Below are 22,954 nucleotides of genomic sequence, written 5' to 3'. Positions count from 1 at the left end.
TGGCTAAGCAGACTTTGCACTCAAGCTGTGATAACAGTAAGCTTCCATGGTGATTTAACTGTACTTACAGGCATAGTCTTGAGCCAACTACAGCAAAAGATGTGGTAAGAAGAGACTTATATCCTCAGGGCATAGTAAAAGTCTACCTGCATCTCTTACTGTCACTCTGACGGACCTGTCCAACAGCTTCTACAGCTCATGGTAGTCTGCACTCTGTCATTCAATAGACAAATTCAAAATTAGGTCTGGCTTTACAGAGGAAGCAAGCTCCTCAAAGTCTCATCAGAACTATGATTACTCACAAAGTTGTCTTTGCTCCTTGCCCTCAAGGCAAGGAAAAAGTACACATGCAGCAGCATGCAGAGAAGATGATGACGAAACAAAGAAACATCAACAAGCAACAGAACAAATCAATCCTTGATAACATAATACCTGAGCTTACTTGGAAAATTTGACACTGTTTAGTCGAAGGTCTTCTGCAGATTAATACATAGGAGGCTTAATAGCTGTAGACAATATCTGTTTATAATCCCTGTTCTTAACATGTTTATGTTTGCATAGTACAAGTGGCTGGTTTAGGCTTTTTCCAGCCATGCTGACGCAGGAAGTGATGTAAAACAGGACAAATGATTAAGTAGGGACACGGGGACATGTTTTGCTATATTCAAATGAAAGTAAAATCCAATGTACCTTTTACCTTAGTACCTCTAACACCCTGCTGTAAGCAAGAGTTCCCACTCTAGCACTGAGAAAGTCAGTGTCCTAGCTCTTATCACAGACACCACCATGTAGATATTAAAGTCTGATTGTGGCATCCTTCCTCCCTTCTCACCTGGGACCCCTGCCACAAGTGGTATTAAGAAACCACAAGGTTCATCCAATCTCCAGCAAGACAAATTTCTGAAATTCAGCACCCTGTGTTAGGGAAAAGATCTCAAAAAGCTTATTTTTTTCATAGCAGATTAACAGACTAGATCAGGTCACCTGGTGCTACAGCGTGACTAAGATCTGGGTGATACATCAACCCATTTAGTGAGCTTCACCGTTTCCTGTTGTGGCCGAAAGAACCATCTCACTCACACAGCCCAGACCCTCGGTGTCTTAACTCAAGGAGTGACAGTGTCAGCAGCACTTCGCAGGTGGAGGAAGCAGCCCCGCCATGCGTAATGAAGCGAGCGCACGGTCCTCACGTGCTTTGTCATGGGGGTTTTCGGAACTGGGACCAATGTAGCAAAACGACGACGAGCAGCAGAATGATGATACATACGTGTTTGAAAGCAGGGCAAACTAGCCAGCAGAAAAAAAGATCCCTATGAATAATGCTTCAGAGACCACGTCATGCAGAGACATTCGCTCTCCTTTGCTATGAATGCAAGATAAGCCACACTGAGCTAGCAGCATCAGCACTGAGCAAGACTCCTGCATCCACGCAGCAGCAACTGTGCTTGCCCATGCTTCAGAGACAAGGGGAAGGTGATGACAGAGTAACAACTAACCTGATATTTCTAAGCAGAAACATATCACACAACAATCCAAGAGTTATACAGGACTTCAACGGCTACAAAGAAAAATCACGCAGCTACAGTAAAAATAGTACAGAAGAGGGCAACTCCCTATGGGTGGCTCCTAGCCTAAGGCTGAAGGAAATCTTCGCATCTTCTCTTGCAGTAACAATACAGAGGAACTACATTTGTAGTTGCAGAATACTGTTACTGCCCCTAAAAATGGCATTATTGTTCCAGAACGAGACACAAAGGGGTAAAATCTGACTGCGCCAAGGGAATCAGGGTAGAAAGGATTGTTACCTGACCAGAGAGGCGAAGCAGGGCAGAAAAAGCTGGGAAGAAAGACTAACACCAGCCATAAGATCACTATTTGACCAGACAGGAGGTTAAACATTGCTGTATGGCTACAGAAAGAAAAAAACAGCACAGTACAAGATGGGGAAAATTGGGATGCAACCATGAAAAGGATGAGAAGATGCTGAGGGAGGCACACACTGACTGTAGGGGATAACAGCGGCGGCTGCACCTTTCAGAGCACAGAGCTGTGAATATGAGACAATGACTTGTGCCATGTCCAACAGGGCCACAGGAGGGGGGTTTAGGAAGGTGATAATGGGGGAGGGCACAATATGACTGGGAGATATGGCTGTTCAGGGGCCCTCAGGGAAGGCACAGGAAGGTGAGGAGGGAGCCCCCAGCAACTCTGATACAGGGAAAAAAGGGGAGATGCAGCTCAGGGGGTAGGAGGTCCTTAGAGCTCAAATATCAGATAATGGGGGGCAGTGCTGGTGGGCAGGATCTCAAATCTGACTTCCATGACTCCAAGAAAATACTACAGGGGGACAGAGTAAGGAATGAAGGAGGTAAGACAGGGTCCTGCTGAGCCTGGGCACACTGATCACCATTAGGCTGGAGAAGGTCCCTAGCAGGTCAGAACCCAGGCACTGGGAAGAAGGTGGTCTAAGTTGGGCTGCCGGGGAGGGTGAATTGGGGTGGCTTCAGAGAAGCAGTTTGGGGATGGTACCTGTTGGGTGGTTGGGGGCAATTCCAGGAGGCCCTAGGGGCAATTAGGGGGTCGTTGGCAGACCCTGAAGGGCATTTAGGGGGCAGCTGTTGACAGGCACCTGGGAAACAGTTTGTTACCGGGATCCCTGAAGAGCATTTAGGGTTTTGAAAGTCCATGAAAAGCTGTTGGGGGGGTGTTGTCAGCAGGTCTCTGAGGGGTGGTTTGGGGGTCGCCGGCACATCCCTGAGGGGCGGTTTGGTGCGGTGGGGGATGGGGGGGGATCTCCGGCAAGTCCCTAAGGGGCGGTTAGGGAGGTGAAGCGCGGAAATCGCCCAGTCCCTGAGGGGCGGTTTGGGGGGGGGTCGTCGGCAAATCCCTGAGGGGCGAGTTGGGGGCCGATGGCCGGCAGGTCCCTGAGGGGCGAGTTGGGGGCCGATGGGCGGCAGGTCCCTGAGGGGCGGTGTGTGTGCGAGGCGGTCGCGGGCAGGTCCCTGAGGGGGACTGGGGGTGGGGGGCGCCTCCAGCAAGTCCCTGAGGAGCGGGGTGGGGAGTGGGGGAACCGCCGGCAGCTCCCGAAGGGGTGCGCTTGAGGGGGTTCCCGGCGGGCCCCCGAGGGAGGTTTGGGGGGCTCTCTGGCAACTCCCAGAGGGGCGGGCTGGGGCAGCCGGCGGGCGCTCCCCGCGGCGGCGGCGCAGGCCGTGCCGGGCGGGAGGAGGAGGCAGCGGCGGCGCTGAGGGAGACGCGGAGGCAGAACCGGCCGCAGCGCTGCCGGAGCCCGAGGCCCTGCCCGCGGCCCCCGCACGCACCTTCTGGCGGATTTGCCCGGACGTAGAGACTTTGCGGATGAGTTTCTGCGGGGAGCCTGGCTCCTGCTCCGGCTCGCTGTCCGACGATTCCTCCGCCGCTGCGGTGGCGGCGGCGGCGACCGCCCCGGCCTGGGGCTGCGCGGCGCCCGCCGCCGCCATGCTGCACGGTGCGGGGCGGCGCGGCGCGGCCGGCGCCCCCTCGCGCCGCGCTCTGCTGCCGCCGGTCCCGCTGCAGCGGCGCCCCCTGGCGGCGGCCGCGCCCCGCGCAGGCCGGAGGGGAACGGCTGAGGCGGGGCGGGGCGGGGCGGGGCGGGGCGGGCCGCCTTCCCCGGCCCGGCCCACGGGTCCCCCCTCAGCGCTCGTGGGGAACCGACACGAGCCCCGCCGCCCGAACATGGTTCACGCTGGCCCCGGCTCGGTCCAAGCACCCCCCGTGCTGTTCGGGGCCAGAGAAAAGGGTTTCAGCTCAGACCTCTCGGCTGAGGTGAGCCCCAAAGCTCGCCTCCCAGCCCCGACTCGGGGGTTGTTTCCAGCACTCCAGTTGTTCCATGGGATTTAATGAAATACTGCGGGAAATGCCTGGGGATCCTCCTCGCCCTAGACCAGGCCTGCTTGGCACCTGCTCCATCTTACACAGGGGCTCGCTGCTCCCTCAGCACTGCAGCAGGCCCCGGCTGCCAAACACCACTCTTCATTCTTCAGCACAGAAACGCTCTTGCCTGACTCAGCCTTCCCCCGCGCCATTCCTCAGGGGCTCCGTTAGCGTACGGTAACTCGGCCCTGAAGCACTTGTTTCTCTAATGCCCTATTAGCTGCAGCTACCGGACAGTACGGAGTGTTTCAGCTGGAATTTCATGAAGGCGTAACGAGGGGAAAGCGTTTGTCACCAAAACAGTCCCATCCGCAGACGGCTAAAGCACAGAGGCCGCCGATTTGACAAAAGCTCTGCTCAAAAGCAGCAGGTTCAGAGATGCTGTCGCTACCAGAGCGCATCCCTCTCCCTGGAGCTGGCAAGCTTCCTATACATGGAGTCCCACCACATCAAAGGCACAGGGTCAGGAAATGGGATCGCTCTCCCCCAGCTGTAAATATGACTAGCAGGCTACAGGTCTGACTTGGTGGAAGATCAACGTAACATCAGAACCAGAAGAAAGGAAAGATGAAAGACAAACAGTTCCAGCTAGAGACCTCTCTTCTGCTGACAGAAGCCAGCATCTGCTGACGGAAGGGCGGAGGAACGGGAACCAGCAGAAAGTGCTCGTGCTCTGAGCAAACGAGCAAACATCCAGCATGGGCTAAACAAACGGTCAATGTCTGAAAGCGCCTTCCTAAGCCCAGGCAAAAGAACAGACTTAATAACCATTTTGCCTCCTCCCTGTTGCACAGCAGAGCACACTGTGATTTTGTTATACACTTACAGAAGTCATCACCGCAGATGAATCTGAGGCAGTGACAGAGGCACCTCACGAGGTTGACACATAAGCAAAAAAGAAAAAAAAAAGAGGGAATCCGGCCTCTAAGTTTGCTAGTCCCGTACTTACAGGTCCAGTAGCCAGGAACACTGAACGAAACACCTCTGTGGAGGAAGCCGCACTTTGAAGCAAGACTGGAAGACTGTCCCCGCTCGTCCTCTTAGCACCTTTAAAGGATTTCCTGAACACCAGCTCTCCAAGACCAGCATATTCACTACCAGCAATTCGCTCAACCTTACTGTATCAGTGTGTTCTTTTCAAGCCACCAAAAAATTAATAAAAATACCAGGGCAGTCATTAGAAAAGCCTTCCCAGAAATCCAGGTGCAAATGCCTAACCCTCCCCCAAACCCAAAGCTGAAATCACACAGAAATTATCCTGACCACAAACACCTGAAAATGGCCACAGGCTTTCTTGAGCTGCAAAGCACATAATGCTTAGAAAGAGCAAACATACCACCTCTTGCAATCTCATCTAAGGTGGGACAGCTGCGACTGATGGAGCCAAACACACTGACGGGTATTAGGTAAGAGCACTGATAGAACTGTGAAATCAGCTGTGGTCTTAATTAACTACTTTCAACATCTTAATCAAGACCAGTTTACAGAAGCAAAACAGAAGAAGGCTTTACTTTTAACCCAACCTATTTGTAAGTGTTAGAGGCCACATATAAAGCTGTTTGGTTAAAGCCTTTGGACCATCTGTAAAAGTAGGGGCTGTAACAGTGATGGTGTCAATAAGAAAAAAAAAACAAACCAACCTCTGTTCAAAAATGAGGCCTGTACATAGAACGATTCTGCAGAAATGCCAGAGTGCAGCCCACACTGTTCTCCAAAGCAGGCTGCTTTGGCTCATTACAGTTATCAATGGTAACCTAAAACAGAGAGCAGGCAAGCTCGGTTTGCACAGCCTCTGCAGTCTGAAGCAGGATGGAAGTACAACGCGCTTACAGCAGGCTTTCACCAGGAGTCCCACTCCTGCTGGAAGGAAACGAATGGACATCTCAAAAACATCTCCCTCATTTTCTTCTCTGTTAAAAGCACATCATTGTTAATGAAGCTGTAAGTGGGAAGCTCTTAATTCCATTTTCTGGTCCGTGGAGTGGGAAACATAAGTTTATATTAATAAAACGTGGGCCCTGCATTCAGACTTTCCAGGAGAATTTAAACCAGAGACACTGAAAAGCAGATTTAGAGCAAAAATGAGAAAAAGAAAACACCAGTCACTTTACATGCAAAATGTAATTAGCTGATGCAACTAACTTCAGCCAAAATATAAGTGAGATTCAGGAAAGGATTAGACATTTACATGGATAATGAGAATATCCAGATCAACAAGAGAGAACAAAGTTTGCAGAATACAATCTCATTTCTTAGAGCATAAACCGACCTCTGGGAGATGGATGTTGGAAAAGGCTCCTCAGGGCAGGCTGCCCCATAATTTCCTCCTTAATTTTACTGCACCCTCTTTTGAAGTTTTGTTGCATACAGGAAACTTGATTAAATATAGGATCAGTCTAAACTAGCAGTTCTCTGTTTGGGGTTGTATATAGGGAACTTTGTTAAGGAATTCATGGACAGTGCACATTTCTCTCATCTTTAATAATGTGGTTGGTAAAAATACTGCTAGAAAGCTAACATTGTATCTCAGCCCTAAAGCATCTCTGGAAGATGACTTGCAAGACATTTAATGGTACAGAAAGTGGATGTAAGCCACACAGGGGGACAGTGCAAGCACTGAGAATATTCGCTCAATGAGTTTGATAGAGCATAAATGCAAAAGCAAGCAAAAGGAAGTAAAATCAGTTTTGTACAGTCCGCTGAGAAACTTCAATGAATCACCAAAGGCTGCAAGCCAGCCTTTCACATCAGGACTTGGTTCACTAGCATTTCAAAGTCAGAGACTCTTTGACACCAAGTAAGCCTAGGCAGGCTGCACAAACCATCGTTTAAGCTCTCGTCAGTGGTGAAAGCAACCAACCTTTTTATTAGGTAGTCCTGAAAGCAGAAGTCATGGCATGGCAGCCTTCCTGTCCTCCTCTGGTAGCTCAAGTAAGCATCAGGTTTTGAGTTTGCTACGTTCTTCTAGAGCTGAAACTTTTAATAAGCAATAGAGATTCATGATTTTATGTCCACTGATCTCAGGGTTGATCCCTGGAAGACCATGCATGCACCAAGAACATGCAGTTTACTAGAAATTTAGGACCTAGGTTTCTAACTGATGCAAGACTATATAGCTTCTCTAGCAGCTTGTTCCTTTAGTCACTCATCAGTTGCAGACATATTCTTGTCTTCATCATCAGGCATATCTTTTAGCTGTTGACGAGCAAACTCCTCAAATACCAGCTCTGCTTCCCTGCAATGAAAGAAACACAGGTCTTTCAGAGTGATGCTAGCAATTTTTTTATACCAACAGACTAAAGGCAACGTATAGGAGAAAGAAGAAAAGCCTGGAGCCGGCTCTGGTAATGTTTCCTTTGCCTTCAAAGGGATTTGGATCGCATTCCCACAGGCACCATTTCATTGGTGGTATTCTAGTCAGTATGAAAAGCAGTAGATTGAGCAAGTCAGGACACAAACTGAGGAGGTTTTCATCTGTACTGAATCATGTCCATTCCAGCTAAATATTTATCAGCCAGCTAAACAGTCTGCAGCCTAAAAGGGTCTTTGTCTAGAAATAAAATGTGAAACCTTTCATCCTTATTCCTTCTGTACTAAAATAGGGGCACATGGTCAAACCTATTGAGTTCCTGAAACTTAGAGCTACAGAAAATCAGCTGACCACAAACGCATCTCTCCCTCCAACTGTGAGGCAAAACACATTCTCTTAAACTAGTTTCACATGGTCAGCTATTGCTGTTCAACTGACAGCAGTAATTTGTCAAGCCACAGTAACTTACTCACTTTAGATTTAAGCTTGTGCGCTGTGAACCCTGTGGATTTTCGTACAATTTTGAGGAGTTTTCAAAGAGTCAACACACAACTATGGCTAGAACGTGAAATATCTTTAAAAGAAACTTACCCATCCTTCCCTGCAGTCATCAGCACGCAGTAAAGGAGGAAAAAAGACACACCAAGTAGTTGAAACAGTGGATGCTAAAACCAGCAAAAATTTATAAACTGACAAGACAGAACAGTGACAAGCGGTAGGATTTGCAGCAATACAAGGAGAATTCCAGAAAGTCTCAAAATGCATACATGCACCTGATGAAGAAAAACTTGATCTCCCGAATGGAAAAGCACTCTAGCAACGTTGCCCAAGACATCAGAAGGGCTGAGAAACAAAGAGAGATTTTCCCATTTATGCTTGCTAGAGGTCACAGCTGTGAGAGACATCTGTGCACACACTTCTACTCAGAGATGACAGTGCTTCTATGACATGATGTTAGTCTTAATTGGTCTGTCACTGTAATTTAAGTAGTCAGCTGATGAGAAGACGATGTTATTGTTCAATAAACATGAAGGTATTAAAATCAAATTAGGTCAGAATGCAAAAGGGCCTGGGTGATCTCTCATTAGATAGTTTATGCACTTGAGGCAATATTCCTGATTTCATCCTTGCCTAAATATAATCCTGAGACATTTGGCACTTGTGTTTCTTTAATGAGATCTTTGCTAACCACACTGTAACGAATCCTGCTTGCTAGCAGGATTCTTTGGGAGCTGTTTCAGCACAGCCTAAAATAAGCAGAACAGACTGTATTGCAGCGATGAAATGGGGGATTTTTTTGTTCTCACAGTTCCTTTAGCTTTAGCAAGTAACAGTTGCTTCACTGGCTTACTTCTCATGAATTTAAGTCAGGGAGCAAAGCACGCCTAGGCCATCATTCTACAGAAGCTGTCAGGGATCTGGGATGCGTCAGTGACTGCGTAACTCCCTACCTGGAGAACTCCCACCCACAACACACACTGAAATCAAGGGCAACAAGTGGCAACTAGCGCTGCTGGAAAAGTCAGCATTAAAAGTGTGCCAAATGGGGCCACTCTAGCCAAAATGCCTCAAAGGATGGATCATGTAAAGACATTCATGATGGTGTCTATGCAGACTCAGAAAGGATGGTTTCCTCTACTCACAGAAGCCAAGATGAAGTCTGGAAAGTCTCAGGACATGCATGCTTGATTGAAGTGGATTTAAAATTAAATATTTAGGACTTTTAAAATTTCCAACACATAAAGCATCGTTCTCATTGAATTTTTCCTTCAATTTTTATTCTTTAAATAGTCTGCTCTTTCCCCTCTTTGAAGTACATTCATTACTATGGGAACAGTGACATCAGTGATGTGGGTGAAGCTGAGTGATACCCACCAATGCGGTTTGAAGCCAATTTTACAAAATGGGTTGGGGGGGGAAATAGGTATTGTTTCAGTTGGGCGTATACTTTACTGTCAGATAAATGCTTATTGAATCAATACATAGGTAGTGTGGCAGTAGAGTAATGCTTATAATATACCTCAGATGTAAGATTACATTCAAAGATGCACTACTTTACTTTCAGGCTGCTATACTAACATGTAGCTTGTTAAATGGCTACATTAGCACCCTGGCAGGAGTTAGACCCACTCCACCTAATTATCTTGCTGTCCTGGGGCTTATTTAACAGTGTAACATTGAAGAATTCTCAGGAACCTGAAAATGCATAGACTTTCTTTTTTTAACTGGCATCCCAGCAATTGTTTTGAGGATTGGGATGGAAGGGGCTGTGTTCAAGGATCAACGAGGCTCCAGAATGTCATCATTCTCTCTGCAGAGGGTTTTCTGTAAGCTTTCATTATGCAGCCACAGAAATGATTCCATATAATTAAAGTTGTGGCATATGGTAATTTTCATTATAAGCTTGCTTTTAACCTCTCTTAACTTTGGGGGGGGGGGGGGGGGAGGGAGTAGGCTGTGTTATTTTTCAAGACATTAAAGTGCTTAAAAAATTCACTAATTTCTGAAAGTTACAATACCAATACAGGGCAGGTATAGCTTTAATATTAAAGGGACAAAGCATTTATGGCTTTCTTGAAACCAGCTCTTTCGTGCAAGTTTAACAGGGGAGCAGATAAGTGACCATTTGTTGAACAACAGCCAAAACAAAGACCGGTGTCCAAGGCATAGGCCCACAAAATGTAAAACACCAGGAGAAGAGCAGGAAAACCCCAGACCAAAGAACTCACGCTGAGACCCCAGCCTTGAGAAAAACCCAGCAGCAGCTTCTGGGCTAACTGCTGACTGGGAAAGGTCTTGGAAGCATGAAGAGACACAGCCCAGTTTGAACCTATCTTTAAAAGAAACAGATCTCTATCCATTTCTGTCAAACGGCGGAGAAGACAGACTGCCAATGTGACAGGAGCTGCTTCGCCTAAAAATAACCACCTGTGAACCACATGGGTCCAAAACCAGTTGCAAAACCAGCACACATGAAACATGCAAATGCTGGCCTACAAGAAGCCCAAGACGAGGAAACTATAAATAAACATGGGAAAGGAAAGGTAGCAAGCTGTTCCTTTTCTGTCTCCTCCAGGCACAGAAAAGAAAGAACAATCTGCGATAGCCGTGCACTCTGACAGACCTGCTTTTTACTGAGTGATGAATGCTTCAGAGCTCGCTCACAGACAAATAAAAAGGGCAAAGCAATCTGCTGTGAAATAAAGCCCACAGCAGTTGATCACACTTGCCCCAGTTCGGCCCTAAAAAAAAAATATTAAAATATGTTCCTGAGAAGCTTATCTTTCTGAGGTTCTATATACTCAAATCAGCCCTGCATGATTAAATATACTGGTGCTACACATGTTTTATTTACTTTTGCCATAAATCACCTTAGCTAGAGAAGGGAAAAGGATATTACTCCACTGCAAGGCATAAATCATAACATGTGGCATTTTTTAATCCCACTTCAGCTTTGACTCTATAAGATGGTTGCTTTGACTTCTTTCCTTTCTCCCAGCTGTGTCTTAAAGATGAAGCGACAGTCAACTAAACAGGGAGGTGCAACAGGCAACCTGGTTACTACTGACTCATCAGTAAAAACAAAAGGGAACGGAAAAAGAAGATAAGGAGTGAACTCAAAATTCCCTGTGCATACACCCCTGCCTACACCCCACTGCAGAGGCTGCCAAACAAGCCAACAAAGAAAAATTCCATGTTGTGGGGCCTTTGAGAGTCTAAACATTGTTTGTTGAAGCTCCATCTCTGCAATTAAGTCTTGCTTCGCTTGATTCCAAATTAGATGTTATTTCACTAATGAAACACATCTTATTTCTCAGAGTTTATGAACTAAGGTGGTAGAAAAAACATTTAAAAAGCATGAACTCACAATTGGGAAGAGCAATTAGGCACAGGGCATGGAAACCTATCCACCAATAAAGCCAGAAAGAGTTTTAGTTTACCAGCTTCATGTGGAAAGCTCTTTTATTCCCTGTAATGAGCTCAGACACCACATTCCAGCACAGTTTTCAAGTCAGCTATGCAGGCTTCAGAGGAATTTTCTGTTGTCTTACACTATCTTTTTTTAAGAGAAAGCATTTATTTCTTGAGTTAACCATTTGTAGGGCCTTCCCATGGGATAAGCTCCTGAAACTACCTGGGTTTTTTTTCCGATTTGTAAGAAACTTGCCATTTCCATCTGTACAAAATAAATGAACCGTAGCTGCCTTCTGACAGCAAGCTCCTAGAAGACTTTGATGTAGCAAACAATACGTGGGCTGTGCCTTTGGTAGAGGATGTGTTGGGGGAAGCGATCTGAGAAATATTGCAGTTCTCCATTTCCCTTGTAAAGCCTTCTGCCCACATCCTTTTGAGCGTACTATAAAAAGGAGTACATCAGCTGTCCTTTGAAATGATCTTAGAAGGGAGAGCTGACTGACTTCCATTTTTCCTCATATTACAAATGCTTCTGCCAGAATTATCTGCCTGAAGCATAAGTAATAAAAAGGGGGTTGCGGCATTGTTAACACCGAAAAATGTCACGTAAAAAAATTCACACCATACTAAAAACGTAAAATTCTTTACAGTTGTCTAAGCCTTTGCATGACCCTTGTTTGAAGTTTTCAAGCTTTTCTCCATATCCGTGAAAGCTCCAGATTTCGCAGCCCTGAGCTGCCCCACCAGCACCTCTGCCATGTGAGGCTCCCCACAGACACGAGATGGCCCTCACCAGCCACCACTCCTGCGGCCACTAGTGCCAGTCCCAGCTCCTCACCAAGTTCCTGGGCAGGGGGACTGCTGCAGGACCGTCTGAGGGAAATGCTTCAGTACGTACAAGCTACCAGAAGAGACAGAAGATGCTTGACCAAAGCAGCTCTCCCACAAGTCACCCATTTGAGATCGTGATCAAGCGTACAGCAATGTCAGTGTTCTGCTGGCAGAGCTTCGCTGGCCTGCAGCATGAAAGGGAAACCCGCAGCATGGGCGCAGCTATGCCAACAAAAGCATTTGCTTCACAGCAGCTTCTCTAATGTGATCCAACCTTATTAGTCCTATGAGCCAACCCTGAGGACCTGATTTTCACCTCAGAGGCCAGCTGGAGGCAGCTTTGGGCTGCATGCTGCTGTGGGGCATCCTGTGCTACTCCTCGGTGATGTAGCTGTCTCCTGTGCGGCCACAGCAGAAAGGGGTGAGAGGCGAATAGGCCTCGTGGGTTTGTCCTGAAAGTGCTTCCTAGACTTATTGCACTACTCTGATGGGGGTGTAACACACACAAAAAACTTCTCCTATGAGCACGTTCTGTGTCTGTGCTGAGAGGCCCTGCTGGCACAGCTCACAGCTTCCACTTCCCAGTGGAAGTGAGAATTTCCTATGGTGCAATTCTCAAAGAGGAGTGAAGAAACCTACCTTTACCCGCTCCAGCACATCCATAATTAGCAAACACTGATTCCCAACCAGAGCAACTGAGTGTGGAGAGGATCACCAGTCTCTCTTCTCATCACTCACATTTGATTCCTCCACTAATTTCACACAACAAGGACTGAAGTCACCCCTCTCTAATGCTTCCAGGATAGAACGTGACATCTATCTTGAGGTAACTCCTTTCATAGCCTCCTCCATCTTCTACCCGTGGTCATGTTCTTGGATATAGCAGCTTTAGGTAAGTTTGGGCCCAAAGAAAGAAAAAGAAAAAGAGTGCAGAAGCAGCCATGGGTTTTTGTTTGAAACCCATGCAACTTTGTCCAAATACAGAGGGCAGGACGAGATGACTCATCTGTGATAACAGCTCCAACATCGAAAAGCTGGCATAATGTTTTGTGTTCAATAGCTGCTTCAGATGCTGTATAGGAGCTTCTGATTTAGTGCAAGCACCTTGCAGTTTCTGTTTGTTCACCATTAGAGAACAGAGCCAGCCAGGGCCTGAGGAAGTGGGAGGAGAACACAGATGCTCAAGACAGCCTGCAGTTTTGGCATCTGATCCCAAGCCTTGACATGCCTGGGGAAGGCTGGGTCCTTACACTGCTTTAAAGTTCCCACACATCCATTTAGTGACCTGACTCTGAAGAGAGATTCCTCAGATACCCACTGAACACAAAGGCCACATCACAGACACCATGGCCAATGCCACATTAAGATAACGGGGACTCTAAAATCATGAACAATTTTATCACCTCTTAACTTCGCTTAAAAGTATTTTGCTTTTTACCATGCTCATGTGTCTTGGGTGTTTTCTGTGACAGATTCTTGTTTGCTGTATTGGAATCCGGCTGGGAATTGCTGACAGCTTAATTCAGGACATTTTGCACAGAATGTCATGAGATTTAACTGTGCGGTGCTTCCTCAAGCCCCTGTGCTTTGAGTTGTCATTGCATAGATGAAAAACAAAAAGGGAACATGATCCATTCCCACTTTCTCCCATCTTAGCATCCCTTCTTTTCCCCGTTATTTTGTGCCCTGAGGTTGAGGTATATATACACACACACACGCATATACATATACACACACACAGAGCAGCCCCCATACTGGAGTCTTGTAGACTCTAAAGGCTTCGTGTAGAACAAATCACTACAAGCCTTGCAATGGTGAGACTTCACGTGAGTCCATTAACAAAGAAAGGCTAAAACCAAGCATAACTGACCTGCTGGGTTCTTTTCCTCAGGTTTGGGGTGCATGAGACGAAATGGCAGCTCTGTGCCCACTTCACTTTGGGGAGAAGAGAGAATGCATCAGATGCACAGCTCTGTTCATCCCTGGTTCAGTCCCCCTTCCCACCTCAGGCCAGCCCAAACCCTGAACTCCAGCTTCTCTCATTCCTTCACCTTTTTCTACTCATAATTTTCCCCTCAAAAGGAGTTAAACTCTGATTTCTCCACAAATATCCCAGGCATATCCACTTAAATAAACTGGGTTTATTACGTGCTGAATATACTTGCATGTACACAAAATCAGAGATATTTTTGTAATTGCTTCATTTTCACTGCTGAATGCACAGACAGCTTACTTCTATCAGCTTAAGGGATAGCTTTTTTTAGGGAGGTGGGGAAGGGAATAGGAAAGATGGTAAAAAGACAAATTAACAACTACGGCTGCATGGTCTGAAAAGGAAGATGACATTTACCTGGAGGTGAGGTCTCCCAGCATGCTACAGAAGAAAACAAGGAGAAAAACACCAGCATATTTAGAGCCTTTCCATTCCGGTGCTCTACCAAATGCTGTTTTATTGGTGGACTATTGAAATCGCCTTCGTCATATACACTTCTCTACTTGCCACATAGCATAACATCCAAATAAACTTGTTTTCAAAAAGATAATTTTCATTTTTCATGTGCTTCCCAGGGAGAAAGAGTTTAAGTTTTTGAAGTGTTGGGCATGGCTCCTTTTCTGAGAGCCAAAGGACATGGGCAATCAGAGGACCACAGAAGGCAGCAGTCATTTTATCACGCTTTAGGCAAATCATTGACTCATTTTTATACTAGAAAGAAGAATAGATGAATGAAATACAAATGTCACCAGTGACTATCATCAGAGTTATCCTTGTCCTCTTTTGCACTGTATGCTGGGAACTAGCTCATGTTGATAACATCAGCTTCGTCCAGAAAGCTGGTTCAGTACAAAACCCAAGCTACAGTATTTATGACTTTCAGGCAGATATCTCTACCTTCCGCTCTGGGAGAACAAGAATGCCAACATAAAGGCTCACACAAAATTTCACTTCAGTTCTCACAAAATAAGTTATGGCTTTGGAACAAAAAATTGCAATGCAAACCAGAGGTTCATACTTCAGCCGTAAAGTCATGTGGTATCTAAGGAAGGTAATCCAACCCCTCTGGCTCAGGACAAGTTCTTTGGATAGGACAAGCCTGATTTCCAGGCAGTTTGTGCTTTAGAGGGAGCCTGATATCCTACATCACGTGCCCTTTCTCTTAGGGTGGACTGTCCTGCCCTCTCCCCACTCATCAATGAAGTACACACACTCCCCTCTCTTAACTCTATGCAGATGTAGCAAAAAGTCTGTTATTCTTACCCTGGAACAGTGAGCTTCACTTTGACCTTGTAGGAGACCAGAATCCCCATCACTGTCTTGTCTATTCCATCCTTAATACTACCAGAGAAAACAGACAGCAGTGTTAGGCAGAGCAGCAACAATATAAGGCTGGAGCAAGAACTAAGTGAACATCCTATTCTCCTGAAAGTGATAGAGCAGACAAGCCTCAGGGACAGCTAATACCTCTCCAGATCTGCAACCACTATTTACCCTGAATGAATATGATAGGCTAAGTCATGCAACTTAGATCTACCCATCTGGACACACATTTACAGGTACGAACTCCTGATATGAGTGTCTCCTCCATCCTTCCCTCTTCTTTATAACCCTCCACTAGCTAAAACAGTTTAAAACTCTACTCACATGGTACTAGAAGCCAAGTTGGTATCCTCATCCTTTAGCTTTCCATCCAGAGCTATTTCCCGCGTCTCCCGGTTATTTGCTAGCAAGGGCAGAAGTGTCAGTGTCTTGGTCAGGCTGCTGTTTGGCTGCACCTTTTCCCTGAAAATAAGCAGCAGGTGAGAGAAGGAAAGTGATACACTCTCTGATTTTTGCTACATGCCCAGCCAAGAGAATTTCAGAACAGATTGCAAAGCCATCCAGAAGGAGTGGAATTTATCTGTCCAAATTTAGTTGTCTACAATGCAGATGGCTATATTGAAACCAGTCAGAAAAATTCCCTTTATAATAAGCAGAGAGGAACAAGCACTTGCAGAAAATTATTAATTTCACATTAAAGCAGGCTTCTAAAGTAGGTCAAACTATGCTGTAGACCTCTAAATTTGGACAAAATAAATCCCACTTTAGAAGACCAGTACTCAATGGAAAACATGTCCCTAAGCTACAGAGCAAAAAAACCAGAAAAATACAAAATGTCTGGGTGTGTCCAACCCTCCTCACAAAGCAAAGTTCAACGCTGCACTGCCAATGCAGTGCAATGCAAAAGAGCAAGTGGTTCTCCACACTGTCAACAGGCTCGAGGTTTTCATGGCCTTTCCAAGGCCAGAAGAAACCAAATGAAATGGTGTGAAAAAGACTGACCTCAAGCTAGAGCATCCATGACTTCCACTCAAACAGTAGCACCTTTCAGAAAAAATGATGCATCTCTATTTAAAGATTTCAGGCAATGGGCAGTCTTCCACGGCCCCTGCTAAGTTTTTCTAGTAGGTAATTACTCTTCAAACAAAACCCATCTTCTGCAGCCTCCCCCTGTTCTCTGAAAAAAGGTGCAGGGTACCTGCTGGCTATGAGAAAAGGAGACCAGCTGCATCCAGAGAGTACAGGTGGTGTGGGGGACACACACGAGGTGAGAAGAGAGAACTGTAACAGCAGGCCACCGCAAGACTACAGCTAGGAGTACCTCCCATTACTGAGGAGGAGGGTAATGAAAAGGGTGTGAAGGAGCAAGAAAGGCTAAGCAGAGCATTCACTCACTGTGCTTCCTCAGCAGCTACCACTTTTGTATAGTAGTCACTGGAGTACAAAACCACGTTGGCAACCTGCTCCACTGAGTGAGAAAGGAGAAAGCAGACAATCAGTTGTGTATACGCATCAGAAACAACATAGCTGCCCCCGTCGAGTCTCAGGAATGGAAGACATAATGAGGACAGCAGGAAAACCCGTCCATTTAGAGCCTGAAGGGACCATCAGGACAGACAGCCTGACCTCGATAGAGACCAACAGCACACAAATGGCCAAAGACTATCTTCCCTGAAAGGCATCCAGTCTTGATTTGGAGATGAGAAAAAGTCAATAACCCAGTTTCCCCTGGGAGCCGGCTCTTCCCATTATAAAGACCTCCCTCTTCTTCTCTAAGCATGTCCGCTTTTATCTCTGGTCACTGGCATCTCTTGTGTATCTATAGCCAATGCATTTGCATTCAGGAGACACCATCATCGAGCAGACTGGATACCAAACTGCAGTCAAGAGCCTGTGATAATAAATGGTTTATATTCTCCAATCAGACACCAAAAAACCCATAGGGTAATTCTGACTGAAACACTGATGAAGAGAGAATTTGGGGATCAACAAGGTCTTTTTACGCCTGACAGAAGTGTGTCAGCCTAAAAATATTTGGGAATAACTAGACAGTGCATCCAAGACCAGCACTGAATTGACTTTCTCTAATATAGAGTTTTGTAAAAACCTCAGCAACCTCCTTTGCTCCTTGCCTTCCCTTCTCCTTCTCATCCTTTGTCTCTCAGACTGTCTTCCACAGGTCCAAATGCAATGTGGCTTGTGGGATGAAAACATGCAGTGCCACAAATAAAACACAGGCACAGTACTGAAACTCCTCTGAAATTCAGCCCCTGCCCTCAGCTTCCGCAGGAGGAATTACACCATCGCTGGCAGAGCGGCTGTTTCTCACATTGCCAGATGTTTCTGAAACCCCAGGCAAAATTGTATGCAACCTAGGCATATTCACAGTTAGCAGGAACATCACATTGACAGGGGAGCCCTTCCCACCGGCCTCCCAAAAGAGGCGCATTTTTCCCCACAGCACCTGCCTTGCCCGCTGCAGGTGCCAGACCCTTTCTGTTTACTGTTGTGGGATACATACTGGTGCCTGAAATTAAGCCACACAAGTAACAATGAGAGTCAGGAAAAAGGCTGCAGTGTTTCACTTGATGAACAGCAAAGAAACAGAGAAACAGACAGGGTGGAGGGACAAATTCCTGACTTGTCCCACACTGCCTGCTTAAGCTGTTGCAAGCACTAAATTCTGGCTCTCTTTCAGCCCTCCCACCATTCAGTCTTCTAGCCCTCAAAGAATCCCAAGCAGCAGTAAAAACATACCCTGGGCTTTGATCTTCTTCACTGTTTTCTCTGTGCTGTTGGTGATAGTGATAGTGACTGGAATGGGCTCACCATGGTAGTACACCTAGAAGGAATTTCATGCTCAGGAATCCTGCCAGGAGGCTTCTCCCAAGCCCTAAACCCCTCTAATGCCCCCAGATTAAATCTCACAGAGGCCAGATAAGGCAAGATGACCCTTCCCAATGATCCATGACCCTTCTTTCAATGACTTATTTAGCCACAAATGAGTCTTGTAATGGGGTCTCAGCACCCCCTAACAGTAGCTACTGACAGAAATTACATTAGAGCCCTTGAGTGCTGGGCCAAGTCAATCTCAGCTGAGACTGAGTAACACATGAAGTAGCTGCTTTGGGCAGCAAAATGCATATTGGCACGTCAATACTATGATGTCCACAGCCCCGGAGCAAACTCCTCACCTCTTTACTGAGGCACGCTTTCAAGTGCAACGGCTTGTTGGACATGAAGAACTGCCAGGTGGTCTCCGCACAAGGTTGGGGTCCTGGCTTTTCTGGAGCATATTGAACCTTACGGATCAGCAGACGTGCAGAGTTCCTGGGAAGCAGCAGAGGACAACATGGTGGTACTTTGTGCTTGGCAGAGGCAGGAGTTCTGTATTCACGCGTGCTTACACCGAAGAAGCCCAATGACAAGTGGGGCAAATCTGAACAATCAACTAAGGTGCATTACTGAACCTCCCACCCCCTTTAAGAAGGGCAAAGCTGAAGACAGACACACACACGTTCTGTTACCTTTTATGAATTCTCTCTTCCACATTCTCTGTTGAGAAAGCTTTCACCTCAAAGTCCACCCCACAGCTCTGCCAGAGAGAGAGAAGACAGCTGTGAAACCAGTGTCAGAAGCCAAGAACATCTGCAGATGTTTAAATATCTTTTTATACACCAGAAATTGGCAGATTCCTGCCAGCTGCAAATTCTTCTGGCCTCCTACCATTGTAATAGATCCCTGCCAACTGCTGTGGCAGCATCCACCTGTTTCATGATGCTTCTCATACATGAGGCTTAGTTCCAAGCCTTTGACAGATGACATCCCTACTCCTAAAAGGCCTTCTGTGAGAGCAGTGCTGTAGAGGTCACAGCACGCTACAGGTTATGTAGCCTGTAGCCTGCAAGGCTCTCCAGTCCAACTTGGGTTTCTGAACTGAATTTCTGAATGGCTTTGTAAAGCCAGTACCTGATTTAGGGTCAACCTTCTTACTTCCCAATGTCTAAGGGCTGATCAGGCCAAGCTGACCTTTGCTTTAATGGGTTTGTACTGCCATGGGACAACTGTGCGAGTCCCAGATAACTCTCAACAGAGCAATATGGGAATTTTTGCTAGAATGTCATTCCTTGGCAAAAATCCACAGTTTATCCTTGCGGCACTAGATTCTACAACCTGCATCCCACCTTGCCCAGTCGTTAGTCTAGCTTAGCTGTTCAGAGAAGGATCCAGTGAAGTGTGAAAGGAATATTTTCAATCGTGTCAGAAACCTTGCAGAACATCTCACTATCTGGTGACTTTTAATCCAGGGTTTTTGTTTTGTTTACACACATGTGCAAGCCAGCCCTTCTCTGTATTTGTTTTAATTCAGAAGCAGGTCTTAACACATGCTATTTATAGTGATCTATGAGATTTTAGGCACTCTATCTCCTTTTCTCTCACACAGCCTGACAGCTACAATCATTTTATGTGCAGCCAACCCACAAATGTGGTACCCTTAAGGAAACTACAAGCATTGCAGATTTAGTTTTGCTGCTATTTGACTAGATTCCCTTTCTTATTCTGAGGACTTAAATGCCAAGTCTGTGATACACACTTGTAGCTCTTAAGTCAGGCTCCCGACATTTGTGGCATAGCACAGTAAACTCCAGTATCACCTCATTCTGCTCTCAAGCTAGCCAAATAAATTCACATGATTTTTTCCATATGACTTTCCTCAACCATGATAAGCACAAGTGTCCCATTGGTCTCACCTTATCAACATCACGAGGTGCAGGCTGCAGACAGACTGAGCAAGGTAGGTAATCTGGAAACTGTGGGAGGAAGAAAAGAAAAGAAAAATACCCCAAAGCAATATTACAAAGATTTCCAACTCTTCGATACTCTAATTAACATATTGCTCACAAAAGGTACAAAGCAATCCTGAAGACAACAGGTCACTCGCTGTAATGTAGTAACCCTTTGAAGTTCTGGCTAAGATAGAGGCCCTAATATACCGGGCCTTATACAAGCAAGTCCTTCTCTTCCAAAAATACTTTAATAGCCAAGAAAGGGGAAGAAAAAAAAAAAAAAGAGAGAAAAGTAAACCAAGTCCAGGCACGTGAAGCACCTGGTCTAAAAATCAAACCGAGCCCTAGAGGCACAGCTTAGAGTAGAAGCTAGAACATCTGACTCCCCATCCAAGATAATCAATACAGCTTACAGCAGTGCTACTCACTGTTCACATGGGCTTGAAGCTTGAGCAAAGCATCTCTGTGTCATAAACACAACTAAAGCCATGAAGGCCGGCCAGCCACCAGCCAGTGTCCATTCGCCCCTGGCCTGGGCAGGGCCAGCAACTCCAGACATCAGCTGGGTAGGCTGCAGAGTAGCTCATGGAGGCTGAGTGCTAACACCCCATTAGAGACTCCAGCAGTTTGAAGATCACTAGATTGTATTTAAGTGCTTAAAAACATTATGACAGCTACCAACCCATTCAGCAGAATCATTCAAAGACTTATTTGTTGCTATATCAGAGCATGTGATTTTCAAACCTGGATCTTCCTAGGGAATGCTAAGGCAGACATGTCACTGACAGTACTGGAAGCATATCCTGTCAGAATTAGAATTTGGCAATGAGCTTTTATTTGTTGACAACATCTGGTAAAGAGCTTTTCATCTGCTTGCTTGAGCCATAAATTTTTTTAAAGAGAAAGGATTTGATGCTTCCTCTATGAGCACTAGGGCAATAGTATAAAGTATTCCAGCCCCTCAGGATTGGGGAAGACAAGGATCTATAAGGCTGTTACCAGCATAAAGCCATTGCATGTTTCCTTGCCTTTTCAAGGAAAGCACTTTTCACATACAGTTACGATCTTCTTGCACTTTACCACTTAGGATGGTAAGAAAAAATATAAAATCGGTACATTGCCTGTCACTCAAAATTGGAACTTTGCATGACACAAATTCACTATTAACCCCTGTCTTCAGTCCATCACCAGGTCTCGGCAGCCTGGTAATAACAGACAAGACGACAGTCAGAGGCTCTTATGAAATACTTACTGTAAAGAAAAAGGGATAAGCATTTTTCCCCAGCTTCTTTAGCAGAGATTCCTGCAAGTGGGAGAGAGACTCTGGCTTGTCAGCTGGTGGGTACACTTGGACCCTAGAGAAGAACAGGTCCCGTCGGAAGGTGAGGCCAATCACATCAATGTCTTCCTGGCCATACCGGAAAGCACAGGTCAGGGACACATACACTGGAAATAAGCACATGATGGGTAAAGCATGCAGCAGGCTAACAACACAGCCAGGGTGGGATGTAAAATCCTCCTGCACTATAGAGTCAGGGAAGTCCATTTCAACACTGTTGTATAACCCAGTAAGTATTCACACCACATGTAAGAACATACATTACACTGAGTAAGAAGCCCATTCACTGGGGAAGATAGTTGATGTGTACCCTTTAAACAAGAAAAAAGGTTCTAGCTCAGCATTTCACTTCAAAAGAGGACTAACAATCTCTGAAACATATGTTGCATAAAACCTCAAACCTTTTTTCCCCTTGATAACTGCAGGATCCACCAATACAACACCATCTGAAAGACAGAAAAAAAAAGAAAATATTAACAGAGGATAATCAGGGTTGAGAGAGCAGGAAGGGCAGCACATATCCTTGTGGACTTACCTACAGGTTCCACATTCCCTGTGTTGTCAATGAAGTCCCGCTTTCCCAGGTAGATGGTCAGCTATAGGGAGAAGATGACCATGGTTGGACTACAAAGTGCTGATGGTTGCGTGGTTGTATGTTGCGGGGGGGGGGGGGGGTGGGGTGGGGGGGGGTGGGGGGGGTGGCGGAACAACAGCAGAGAGCTATAAATCTTGTAGAGATCAGAACAATTCCATTTTAAACAGATTTTTTTTCCCAGCAATCTTCACCAGACTCAACAGCATTATTCACATGCTTCAGGATGCCAGAATTGAAGACCCAATGTAGACCAGCTCCCAAAAGTACAACATAAATTCTTGTGCATGGGACAAAGAACTATAGATTTAAAGATTTTTGGTACCATCAGGTTGGAAAGACAATGAATCAGCTTTGTTTTAAACATTTATCAGCAGAGTACAACCCAGGAGGAGTAAGAGTAGAGTTGCCTTCCCCTCATATATATGAGAAGCTTGCCCCATAAACTCTGTTTACATCATCTCCTCAGACTTAGCACTAAATACCGTTCACGGTCCTTCTTCAGAAAAAAAATGAAGGGGACAGGAAAGAGCTTTCTAATAAGTCTGCAGTCTGACTACAAGTAAAACTCATACCTATATAAACCCATCATTATGGTACTTACAGCTTTGTCACGGGTGCTTTTTTTGAAGATAACTTGTTTATGAGGAGAACTAGCGTTCTTCCCACTTGTCCCCATCTTTTGAGACTCAGGGCAGCTCATGGTCAAAGATGGGTATGCGACTATGGTTGGATTAAGCTTTTCTGCCCCAAAATGCCCTGGGAAAGATGTCAGAAGAAAATAGATGGATGAGATAAAAATGGAATTATACTTGATGGGTAAAGCACTCTTCTCCCATGTATAGTTTACCAAAGACTATTTCAATTGATACTCAGGTGCACCACAGAAGGTGCGTTTCTTTTCATTTTAGCAGCTCCTCACAAAAAAAAAAAACCAACACAAAAACATCTATTT

General features: G+C 45.8%; 1 protein-coding gene across 1 annotated transcript; it reads right to left on the bottom strand.

Annotated features, from left to right (window-relative positions):
• Nucleotides 1-6,887: 6,887 nt before the first annotated feature.
• Nucleotides 6,888-22,702, bottom strand: SAG (S-antigen visual arrestin). Its single transcript, XM_059822353.1, has 15 exons — nt 22,604-22,702; nt 21,943-22,003; nt 21,809-21,853; nt 21,321-21,514; nt 20,033-20,092; nt 18,809-18,876; nt 18,476-18,611; nt 18,039-18,123; nt 16,677-16,749; nt 15,606-15,743; nt 15,222-15,299; nt 14,316-14,339; nt 13,836-13,900; nt 7,811-7,820; nt 6,888-7,144 (listed from the first exon to the last, which is right to left on the bottom strand). The coding sequence occupies exons 1-15, from the start codon at nt 22,700-22,702 to the stop codon at nt 7,051-7,053; spliced, it is 1,230 nt and encodes a 409-aa protein (XP_059678336.1). The 3' UTR covers nt 6,888-7,050.
• Nucleotides 22,703-22,954: the final 252 nt, after the last annotated feature.

The sequence above is a fragment of the Gavia stellata genome, chromosome 11 (assembly GCF_030936135.1).
Source record: "Gavia stellata isolate bGavSte3 chromosome 11, bGavSte3.hap2, whole genome shotgun sequence".
Taxonomy (NCBI): Eukaryota; Metazoa; Chordata; class Aves; order Gaviiformes; family Gaviidae; genus Gavia; species Gavia stellata.
Note: the sequence above shows the minus strand (reverse complement) of the source record. Positions and strands in the feature narration are given on the sequence as shown.

What these genes read in the sequence shown, in the direction of transcription:
- SAG (XM_059822353.1), bottom strand. Translation starts at nt 22,702, where the DNA reads ATGAGCTGCCCTGAGTCTCAAAAGATGGGGACAAGTGGGAAGAACGCT. An exon ending in GTAGCTGCTGAGGAAGCACA is followed by an intron (nt 15,744 to 16,676) that starts GTGAGTGAATGC and finishes GCTTATTTTCAG; the next exon opens with GGAAAAGGTGCAGCCAAACA. An exon ending in CTGGGAGACCTCACCTCCAG is followed by an intron (nt 13,901 to 14,315) that starts GTAAATGTCATC and finishes TTCTCCCCAAAG; the next exon opens with TGAAGTGGGCACAGAGCTGC.